The sequence below is a fragment of the Chlorocebus sabaeus genome, chromosome 12 (assembly GCF_047675955.1).
Source record: "Chlorocebus sabaeus isolate Y175 chromosome 12, mChlSab1.0.hap1, whole genome shotgun sequence".
Lineage (NCBI taxonomy): Eukaryota > Metazoa > Chordata > Mammalia > Primates > Cercopithecidae > Chlorocebus > Chlorocebus sabaeus.
In genome coordinates, this window is record NC_132915.1 from 64682310 (window position 1) to 64694130 (window position 11821).

An 11821-nucleotide genomic window follows, 5' to 3' on the forward strand; every position below is an offset into this window, starting at 1 on the left:
CTTAATTTAGATTAGCAAAAACCAGAATCCACTATAAAGGGTTGTCCATTAGAAACAAAAGTTCAGGAATGTGAATGTAGCCAGGTTTTAGGAAAAATGGAAATGAAAAAATAGGAACACATGAGGATTCTCTAAACTAAGGGTCCACAAGATTAAACAGTTTTTTTTAAAACAGGCCTGAAGTTACACAGGCAGAGGCACTCCATGTTAGTCTGGCTGCAAAGTCCATACTCTTAACCATCTCTCAACTTTGCTCCTCTCTCTCTCTTTGGCTACTCTTTTCTCTTTGCAGACATGGTTACTCTTGACCTCTCCAGTCCACATAGTCAAACATGATTACCTCACAGCTCCCAAGTTTGCATGCTATGGATCCAATGACTCACTCCCTGGTACTAATGACAATTCTCGAAACCTGGCAGAAAGAATCTGATTGCTCTAGGGAGAGTCAGTGTCACTCAGAGCAAACATGAGTGACTCGCTCTGTGGATGGGGAAGAAGGATGGCTGGAGAAAATGCTCAGAGAAATGGGATGGTTAGGTCATAAACTGGAAAGCCACCCCGAATGTGCTACAGTGATAAATCTGAACTAACTCAGTTAAGTGTGGTGTTATAGTCTGTCTTCAAGTGTCATGAGGCTTCCTTTGGGGAGCTGTTTAACATATTTCATTAATAATAAAAATGTTAATGTATTAATTGGGAGGTTACTTTTTGATAGTCACTGTGCATTTTTTTTATTATTATACTTTAAGATCTAGGGTACATGTGCACAACGTGCAAGTTTGTTACGTATGTATACATGTGTCATGTTGGTGTGCTGCACCCATTAACTCGTCATTTACATTAGGTATATCTCCTAATGCTATCCCTCCCCCCTCCCCTCTCTTCACAATAGGCCCTGGTATGTGATGTTCCCCTTCCTGTGTCCAAGTGATCTTATTGTTCCATTCCCACCTATGAGTGAGAACATGCAGTGTTTGGTTTTCCGTCTTGCGGTGGTTTGCTGAGAATGATGGTTTCCAGCTGCATCCAAGGACACAAACTCATCCTTTTTTATGGCTGCATAGTATTCCATGGTGTATATGTGCCACATTTTCTTAATCCAGTCTGTCACTCATGGACATTTGGGTTGATTCCAAGTCTTTGCTATTGTGAATAGTGCTGCAATAAACATACGTGTGCATGTGTCTTTATAGCAGCATGATTTATAATCCTTTGGGTATATACCCAGTAATGGGATGGCTGGGTCAAATGGTATTTCTAGTTCTAGATCCTTGAGGAATCGCCACACTGTCTTCCACAATGATTAAACTGGTTTACAGTCCCACCAACAGTGTAAAAGTGTTCCTATTTCTCCACATCCTCTCCAGCACCTGTTGTTTCGTGACCTTTTTAATGATTGCATTCTAACTGGTGTGAGATGGTATCTCATTGTGGTTTTGATTTGCATTTCTCTGATGGCGAGTGATGATGAGCATTTTTTCATGTGTCTGTTGGCTGTATGAATGTCTTCTTTTGAGAAGTGTCTGTTAATATCCTTTGCCCACTTTTTGATGGGGTTGTTTGTTTTTTTCTTGCAAATTTGTTTGAGTTCTTTATAGGTTCTGGATATTAGCCCTTTGTCAGATGAGTAGATTGCAAAAATTTTCTCCCATTCTGTAGGTTGCCTGTTCACTCTGATGGTAGTTTCTTTTGCTGTGCAGAAGTTCTTTAGTTTAATTAGATCCCATTTGTCAATTGTGGCTTTTGTTGCCGTTGCTTTTGGTGTTTTAGACATGAAGTCCTTGCCCATGCCTATGTCCTGAATGGTATTACCTAGGTTTTCTTCTAGGGTTTTTATGGTTTTAGGTCTAACATTTAAGTCTGTAATCCATCTTGAATTAATTTTCATATAAGGAGTAAGGAAAGGATCCAGTTTCAGCTTTCTACTTATGGCTAGCCAATTTTCCCAGCACCATTTATTAAATAGGGAATCCTTTCCCCATTTCTTGTTTCTCTCAGGTTTGTCAAAGATCAGATGGCTGTAAATGTGTGGTATTATTTCTGAGGGCTCTGTTCTGTTCCATTGGTCTATATCCCTGTTTTGATACCAGTACCATGCTGTTTTGGGTACTGTAGACTTGTAGCATAGTTTGAAGTCAGGTAGCGTGATGCCTCCAGCTTTGTTCTTTTGGCTTAGGATTGTCTTGGCAATGCAGGCTCTTTTTTGGTTCCATATGAACTTTAAAGCAGTTTTTTCCAATTCTGTGAAGAAAGTCATTGGTAGCTTAATGGGGATAACATTGAATCTATAAATTACCTTGGGCAGTATGGCCATTTTCACGATATTGATTCTTCCTATCCATGAGCATGGTATGTTCTTTCATTTGTTTGTGTCCTCTTTTATTTCACTGAGCAGTGGTCTGTAGTTCTCCTTGAAGAGGTCCTTTACATCCCTTGTAAGTTGAATTCCTAGGTATTTTATTCTCTTTGAAGCAATTGTGAATGGAAGTTCATTCCTGATTTGGCTCTCTGTTTGTCTGTTACTGGTGTATAAGAATGCTTGTGATTTTTGCACATTAATTTTGTATCCTGAGACTTTGCTGAAGTTGCTTATCAGCTTAAGGAGATTTTGGGCTGAGACAATGGGGTTTTCTAAATATACAATCATGTCATCTGCAAACAGGGACAATTTGACTTCTTCTTTTCCTAACTGAATCCCCTTGATTTCTTTCTCTTGCCTGATTGCCCTAGCCAGAACTTCCAACACTATGTTGAATAGGAGTGGTGAGAGAGGGTATCCCTGTCTTGTGCCAGTTTTCAAAGGAAATGTTTCCAGTTTTTGCCCATTCAGTATGATATTGGCTGTGGGTTTGTCATAAATAGCTCTTATTATTTTGAGATATGTTCCATCAATACCAAATTTATTGAGAGTTTTTAGCATGAAGGGCTGTTGAATTTTGTCAAAGGCCTTTTCTGTATCTATTGAGATAATCATGTGGTTTTTGTCTTTGGTTCTGTTTATATGTTGGATTACGTTTATTGATTTGCATATGTTGAACCAGCCTTGCATCCCAGGGATGAAGCCCACTTGATCATGGTGGATAAGCTTTTAGATGTGCTGCTGGATTCGGTTTGCCAGTATTTTATTGAGGAGTTTTGCATCGATGTTCATAAGGGATATTAGTCTTAAATTCTCTTTTTTTGTTGTGTCTCTGCCAGGCTTTGGTATCAGGATGATGTTGGCCTCATGAAATGAGTTACGGAGGATTCCCTCTTTTTCTATTGATAGTAATAGTTTCAGAAGGAATGGTACCAGCTCCTCCTTGTACCTCTGGTAGAATTCAGCTGTGAACCCGTCTGGTCCTGGACTTTTTTTGGTTGGTAGGCTATTAATCATTGCCTCAATTTCAGAGCCTGCTATTGGTCTGTTCAGGGATTTAACTTCTTCCTGGTTTAGTCTTTGGAGAGTGTAAGTGTCCAGGAAATTATCCATTTCTTCTAGGTTTTTTAGTTTATTTGCATAGAGGTGTTTATAGTATTCTCTGATGGTAGTTTGTATTTATGTGGGGTCGGTGGTGATATCCCCTTTATCATTTTTTATTGTGTCTATTTGATTCTTCTCTCTTTTCTTCTTTATTAGTCTTGCTAGTGGTCTATCAATTTTGTTGATCTTTTCAAAAAACCAGCTCCTGGATTCATTGATTTTTTGGAGGGCTTTTTGTGTCTCTATCTCCTTCAGTTCTGCTCTGATCTTAGTTATTTCTTGCCTTCTGCTAGCTTTTGAATGTGTTTGCTCTTGCTTCTCTAGTTCTTTTAATTGTGATGTTAGGGTGTCAATTTTAGATCTTTCCTGCTTTCTCTTGTGGGCATTTAGTGCTATAAATTTCCCTCTACACACTGCTTTAAATGTGTCCCACAGATTCTGGTATGTTGTATCTTTGTTCTCATTGGTTTCAAAGAGCATCTGTATTTCTGCCTTCATTTCGTTATGTACCCAGTAGTCATTCAGGAGCAGGTTGTTCAGTTTCCATGTAGTTGAGCAGTTTTGATTGAGTTTCTTAGTCCTGAGTTCTAGTTTGATTGCACTGTGCTCTGAGAGACAGTTTGTTATAATTTCTGTTCTTTTACATTTGCTGAGGAGTGCTTTACTTCCAACTACATGGTCAATTTTGGAATAAGTGCGATGTGGTGCTGAGAAGAATGTATATTCTGTTGATTTGGAGTGGAGAGTTCTGTAGATGTCTATTAGGTCCACTTAGTGCAGAGTTCAGTTCAATTCCTGGATATCCTTGTTAACTTTCTGTCTCATTGATCTGTCTAATGTTGACAGTGGGGTGTTAAAGTCTCCCATTATTATTGTATGGGAGTCTAAGTCTCTTTGTAAGTCTCTAAGGACTTGCTTTATGAATCTGGATGCTCCTGTATTGGGTGCATATATTTAGGATAGTTAGCTCTTCCTGATTAATTGATCCCTTTACCATTATATAATGGCCTTCTTTGTCTCTTTTGATCTTTGATGGTTTAAAGTCTATTTTATCAGAGACTAGGATTGCAACCCCTGCTTTTTTTGTTTTCCATTTGCTTGGTAGATCTTCCTCCATCCCTTTATTTTGAGCCTATGTGTGTCTCTGCATGTGAGATGGATCTCCTGAATACAGCAAACTGATGGGTCTTGACTCTTTATCCAATTTGCCAGTCTGTGTCTTTTAATTGGACAATTTAGTCCATTTACATTTAAGGTTAATATTGCTATGTGTGAACTTAATCCTGTAATTATGATATTAGCTGGTTATTTTGCTTGTTAGTTGATGCAGTTTCTTCCTAGCATCGATGGACTTTACATTTTGGCATGTTTTTGCAATGACTGGTACCTGTTGTTCCTTTCCATGTTTAGTGCTTCCTTCAGGATCTCTTGTAGGGCAGGCCTGGTGGTGACAAAATCTCTAAGCATTTGCTTGTCTGTAAAGGATTTTATTTCTCCTTCACTTATGAAACTTAGTTTGGCTGGATATGAAATTCTGGGTTGAAAATTCTTTTCTTTAAGAATGTTGAATATTGGCCCCAACTCTCTTCTGGCTTGTAGAGTTTCTGCCGAGAGATCTGCTGTTAGTCAGATGGGTTTCTCTTTGTGGGTAACCCAACTTTTCTGTCTGGCTGCCCTTAACATTTTTTCCTTCATTTCAACTTTGGTGAATCTGACAATTATTTGTCTTGGAGTTGCTCTTCTCGAGGAGTATCTTTGTGGCATTCTCTGTATTTCCTGGATTTGAATGTTCACCTGCCTTACTAGGTTGGGGAAGTTCTCCTGGATGATATCCTGCAGAGTGTTTTCCAACTTGGTTCCATTTTCCCTGTCACTTTCAGGCACACCAACCAGACGTAGATTTGGTCTTTTCACATAATCTTATATTTCTTGGAGGCTTTGTTCATTTCTTTTTACTCTTTTTTCTCTACACTTCTCTTCTTGCTTCATTTCATTCATTTGATCTTCAATCGCTGATACTCTTTCTTCCAGTTGATCAAGTTGGTTACTGAAGCTTGTGCATTTGTCACGTAGTTCTTGTGTCATGGTTTTCATCTCTGTTAGTTCGTTTATGGTCTTCTCTGCATTGATTATTCTAGTTATCCATTCATCAATTCTTTTTTCAAGGCTTTTAGTTTCTTTGCACTGGATATGTAGTTCCTCCGTTAGCTCTGAGAAGTTTGATCGACTGAAGCCTTCTTCTCTTAACTCGTCAAAGTCATTCTCCATCCAGCTTTGTTCCATTGCTGGCGAAGAGCTGCATTCCTTTGGAGGGGGAGATGCACTCTGATTTTTTGAATTTCCAGCTTTTCTGCACTGCTTTTTCCCCATCTTTGTGGTTTTATCTGCCTTTGGTCTTTTATGATGGTGATGTACTGATGGGGTTTTGGTGTGGGTGTCCTTTCTGTTTGTTAGTTTTCCTTCTAACAGTCAGGAACCTCAGCTGAAGGTCTGTTGGAGTTTTCTTGAGGTCCACTCCAGACACTGTTTGCCTGGGTATCAGCAGCGGAGGCTGCAGAAGATAGAATATTACTGAACAACGAATGTTGCTGTCTGATTCTTGCTCTAGAAGCTTCGTCTCAGAGGTGTACCCAGCCGTGTGAGGTGTGAGGTGTGAGGTGTCGGTCTGCACCTAGTAGGGGATGTCTCCCAGTTAGGCTACTCAGGGGTCAGGGACCCACTTGAGCAGGCAGTCTGTCCATTCTCAGATCTCAACCTCTGTGCTGGGAGAACCACTGCTCTCTTCAAAGCTGTCAGACAGGGATATTTACATCTGCAGAGGTTTCTGCTACTTTTTGTTTAACTATGCCCTGTCCCCAGAGGTGAAGTCTACAGAGGCAGGCAGGCCTCCTTGAGCTGCGGTGGGCTCCACCCAATTCGAGCTTCCTGGAGGCTTTGTTTACCTACTTAAGCCTCAACAATGGCGGGCTCCCCTCCCCCAGACTCGCTGCCACCTTGCAGTTAGATCTCAGACTGCTGTGCTAGCAATGAGGGAGTCTCCGTGGGCGTGGGACCCTCTGGGCCAGGTGTGGGATATAATCTCCTGGTGTGCCATTTGCTAAGACCCTTGGTAAAGCGCAGTATTAGGGTGGGAGTTACCCGATTTTCCAGGTGTTGTGTGTCTCAGTTTCCTTTAGCTAGGAAAAGGAATTCCCTTCCCCCTTGCACTTCCCAGGTGAGGTGATGCCTTGCCCTGCTTCAGGTCTCACTGGTCAGGCTGCACCCACTGAGCAGCACTGACTGTCCAACACACCCCAGTGAGATGAACCCAGTACCTCAGTTGAAAATGTAGAAATCACCCATATTCTGTGTCGCTCACGCTGGGAGCTGGAGGCTGGAGCTGTTCCTATTCGGCCATCTTGGGCGCCCCATCCCGCTATGCATTTTTAACATATACACATACTGATCTTCACAACACCTCTATGGAGTTGGTTTAATTATTTCCATCTTACAAATGAGGAAACTAAGGGTCCACAAGATTAAATAGTTCTTTCTAAACAGGTCTGAAGTGTGCAGGCAGAGGTACTCCATGTTAATCTGGTTGCAAAGTCTATGCTCTTAACCAGAAGGGTAATTATTAGTAGGCTTGAGCAATTATTGCCAGCATCCAATCTAAAATCATAAAGAAATGAAATGGACTGTAAATATAAACTTCATATTGTAGTAATGATTTATCTAGAGGAAGACTGCTAAAGATTCTCTTCTTGGGCTGTATTATCTAGTTTGGTGGTGTTGCAGCAAACACTTCAGTGACTTTGGGTAGAAAATAGATATGCTGTATGTATATTAAGAGGAAAAAGAGTTACCCAAAATTTTCTCTAGGATATTAAGCAGGAAATAATTAAACAGACAACACTCTGAGCTCCTATAGTCAAAGAGGGGTTAAATGATGTCATTCAGGATGCATCTTGGTATTGGCAATTTTCTAAAATAGCAGATTGGTTTTCAATTTGGATGCCAATTAAGAAGTGACTTTTCCAACTGTTGAAAGCAGCAAGTGGAGGTGCGGCCCTAGCGGCCAGGACTCTGAACTGTGGCAGCTAGTGATACAGAATGAGATGGACTAACCCCACAAAGGACATCACCAGATAGAGATAAGAAAAAAGAGTAGTCAGATGTATCTGTTCCTCCTGGAGCCTCAAAACATCATTATTCAAGATCACGATCAAGGTCAAGAGAAAGAAAATGAAAGTCAAGTAATAAAGGAAGAAAACACAGGAGCTGGAACAGAAGCAAAGAGGCAAGAAGACATGAATCCAAAGAAAAATCCTCTAAGAAACACAAATCTGAGGAACATAATGACAAAGAACATTCCTCTGATAAAGAGAGCAACTAAATTAATCTGAAAATAGTGAGGACAAGCACAAATGCAAAAAATGAAAGTCATCAAGAGGCAGAAGTCACTCAAGATCTAGGTCTCGTGAAAGACGCCATCATAGTAGAAGCAGGCTGGAGCAGAAGTCCCGATCCAGGAGTAGGGAGTGGAAGAAGTCTCAACCTAGAAGCAGAGAGGGGAAGAAATCAAGATCCAGAAGCAGGGAAAGAAAAGGGCAGATCAGGTCTCACTCCTGCTCAAGATCGAGACACAGGCATAGGACTAGAAGCAGGAGTAGGACAAAGAGTAGGAGTCGAGATAGAAAAAAGAGAATTGAAAAACCGAGAAGATTTAGCAGAAGTTAAAGCTGGACTCTGAGTCCACTTCCCTTCAGAGGCAGAAACACAGCAATCGATACACAAGAAGCTTTAGCTAGGAGGTTGGAAAGGGCAAAGAAATTATAAGAACAGCAATACAAGAAAATGGTTGAAAAACAAAAACAACAAGAAATAACTGCAGCAGCTGCAGCTACTGGGGGTTCTGTTCTCAATGTTGCTGCCCTGTTGGCATCAGGAATGCAAGTAATACCTCAGATAGCCATGACAGCTCAAATGGCAGCCCTGCAAGCTAAAGCTTTGGCAGAGACAGGAATAGCTGTACCTAGCTACTATAACCCAGCAGAATTTCCATGTGAATCCATTGAAATTTGCTGAACAAGAGAAAAAAAGGAAAATGCTTTGGCAGGGCAAGAAAGAAGAGGACAAATCTTAATCTTCTGAAATACGCGAAAAATTGAATTTTGGAAACAAGGACCAAAATGTCAAATTTAGGAAATTGATGGGTATTAAGAGTGAAGATGAAGCTCGATGTAGCTCAGTTGATGAAGAAAGTTACAAGACTCTGAAGCAATAGGAAGAAGTATTTAGAAGTTTAGATGCTCCGTATGAAAAGGCAAGATCACAAATCCACACACAAAGAGGAATGGGTTTGGGTTTCACATCTTCAATGTGAGGAATGGATGCAGTTTGAAAAAGATCATACTTTAAAGTTTGGGACTTTATATACTTCTTGTTCTGATGTCAGGTCCTTGTTCACCAAACAGCTAGCATTCTAGCTTGCATGGGTGTTACACTGACTTTCATTTATTGAAAAATATGAATTTTTATAAATATCAGATAAGTGACACTGGTGTTAGTGTTGTAATCAGGTTAAACCCACTTACACTAAACTTGACAGGACTATAGAAGGACAATATTTTTTAGATCATGAATTCTACTTTTCAATACATAAAAGCTGTAGGTGCGATAAAAATCTCACACATGGATCTTTTTCGTGTCTACTGTCTTGTGTACTTTTGTACTTAATCTTGTACAGTTATTTTCATCTCTTGAAACATGAAAGAAATGTTATGTAGCTGTTCTTTAGAAGATCTGGCCATTTGGCACATAACTTAGCACAGATAACCTGGGTGGTGATGATAATAAAAATGGTTTTCTCAAAAAAAAAAGTGACTTTTCCTCACTGTCATGCTCCCCATTACACAATACAACAGAAAACAACATAACTGTCACATACAAATTGAAACTGGTCTGCACATGAACAAAGAAATAAGTGTTTGTTTTACAAAGTTCTAATTTTTATTGCTTATTTTTTCAGAATAAAAATACAAAGAAAATTTAATAGTCACTTATTCTCGGTTCTAGGTAATTTAGCACATTCTAAAGGGTTAGTGTTCCATCTTCCATCACGAAGAAAGCCCCATCTCAATGAACATCAGTTTGGAAACTGTTGTGTGGGACCATTAAGCAAGTCTGTGCTTACTGAGTAGACCCCTTGTGTAAACAGAACCAAAAGACACACCGCTTCCTCTCACTATCGCTGGGTGAAGCATTTCTGACTTACCAGGCTCCTCACAGCAGCCTTCACGTCCTTGTTCCTCAGGCTGTAGATGATGGGGTTGAGCATGGGGATCAACACTCCATAAAAGAGGGAGATGAGCTTGTCTGAAACATCCTGTTTGTCTGCCCCCAGGAGGTCCTTAGACTTGGGCTTTGCATACATGAAAAGAATAGTCCCATAGAAAATCACCACCACAGTAAGATGTGCAGAGCAAGTGGAGAAGGCCTTTCGCTGTCCCTCAGCTGAGGGGATCCTCAGGATGGTGGTAAGTATGAAGATGTAGGAGACAAAGATGAAGAGCACTGGGACCCCCAGGAAGATCACATTGGCCACCCCCATGCTGATCACATTGATGGAGATGTCAGCACAGGCCAACTTCAGAACTGCCAGGATCTCACAGGTGAAATGATTAATGATGTTATCCCCACAGAAGGGTAACTGTACTGCAAGAGAGATCTGCACCAAGGAGTTGGCTCCACCAGCCACCCAGGAGCTGGCAGCCATGGGCACATAGGCAGCCTTGCTTATGACTACTGGGTACCTAAGGGGGTTGCAGATGGCCACATAGCGATCAAACGCCATCATGCCCAGGAGCACACACTCTGTGGCTCCCATGGCAAAGGAGAGGAACATCTGCACTGCACAGCCTGAGAAGGAGATGGTTTTCCTGGGAGTGAGGAAACCGTCCAGGACCAGAGGAATGGAAGAGGTTGTGTAGCAGATGTCCAGGAAGGAGAGGTTCCCGAGGAAGAAGTACATGGGCATGTGTAGGTGGGAGTTGGACACAGTCACCAGGATGAGGACCCCGTTGCCCAGCAGGATCACCAGGTACATCAGCAGGATGAGTACAAAGAATGTTTTCTCCAGCCTTGGCTGATCTGACAGGCCAAGCAAGACAAATTCTGCCACAATGGATTGGTTGGCCACTTCCATTTTAAATTCTCTCTTCCCCATTTAGGGAAACTGAGAACAGCAAACATGTTTATAAAGATCAGTATGTGGTATTTATAATGAGATGCTTCTAGAACATATAATCAAATTTACCCTTTGAGATGCCAAACTGTAATATCAGCAGCTAACAGATAAAATTCACTGCCTACTGAAGTTACCTTAAAAGTCAGGACATGTCAGATCAAAAGTAGGAGAAGCAGACTCTGGAAATCTAATCAAACCATGATAAATGAAAGAATTTTCATCAGATCAGTGGTATTAACACACTTGAAGGAATGGATATGCAAGGAAGGATCTGCATAAGCTCCATAAAAGAGGACCTTTGAGGGCATGCTGCGTGGTTCCAACACTGACCAGGGAAGTGGGCTCCTCTGGCCAGCCCTGCTTGTCCCTGAATTGTCCCTGCAGTGTCCTTGGGGGCTTCAGGCTGTCACACTCAGTGATGCTGGCCACTGACATCACCGCACCCACTCCCCTGGTTCTAATACTCTGATAATAATTCAGCTCCAAATACAGTCCTTCCCAGGGAGTATGTGATGAGCAGAGATCGGGAAAACTAGGGTCTATCCAGCATTTACATTTGTTACTTGATTCCTGTTTTCTAGTTCATTTCTCGTGAGTTTGGTTGGGGATCTCCCTTGGCTGCCCTGTCAATGAGGAGTTTCTGAGCAAGAGAGCTTGGAGACACTAACAGAAGCACTTCCATATCCCCTCTAACCAGCCTTTGTTCCCAGTACTGCTGTTTCCCAGTCTGCTCCAGACCCATGAAGGAGCAGGAGTAGAATCCAAGGACAAGTGTCCCTCATGCCTCCCAGTGTGAGTTTGTGGGTAGATTCTGTGCTTTGGGAACAGTTTTATGTCACAGCTCGTAACTCAGGGCCTTCTATATCCAAGCTGACCATTAAACCACTGCAATGTCATAGTAATGGTTTCTCCACGGAAAAGCAGACAATTCCACCCAGGCTTACAGAGGGATCACTCAAAGGAGGCTGAAAATGGCACTGCAGACCTATAGATGCAGCACACTAGAGAAAACCTCAAGCCTTGGCTGGGCGCAGTGGCTCATGCTTGTAATCCCAGCACTTTGGGAGGCCAAGGTGGGCAGATCATGAGGTCAGGAGATCGAGACCATCCTGGCTAATACGGTGAAACCC

At 41.6% G+C, this 11821-nt stretch overlaps 1 protein-coding gene and 1 pseudogene across 1 annotated transcript; one reads left to right on the forward strand and one right to left on the reverse strand.

Moving 5' to 3' along the window:
* Nucleotides 1–466: 466 nt before the first annotated feature.
* LOC103219869 (arginine/serine-rich coiled-coil protein 2 pseudogene) lies at nt 467–8739 on the forward strand (annotated as a pseudogene).
* Nucleotides 8740–9655: 916 nt separating this feature from the next.
* Nucleotides 9656–10649, reverse strand: LOC103219202 (olfactory receptor 13C7-like). Its single transcript, XM_037997574.2, has one exon. It carries the CDS (start codon nt 10647–10649, stop codon nt 9690–9692), a length of 960 nt encoding a protein of 319 aa, XP_037853502.2. The 3' UTR covers nt 9656–9689.
* Nucleotides 10650–11821: the final 1172 nt, after the last annotated feature.

Excerpts from the sequence above, each read along its gene's own strand:
- LOC103219202 (XM_037997574.2), bottom strand. The coding sequence starts at position 10,649 with ATGGAAGTGGCCAACCAATCCATTGTGGCAGAATTTGTCTTGCTTGGC.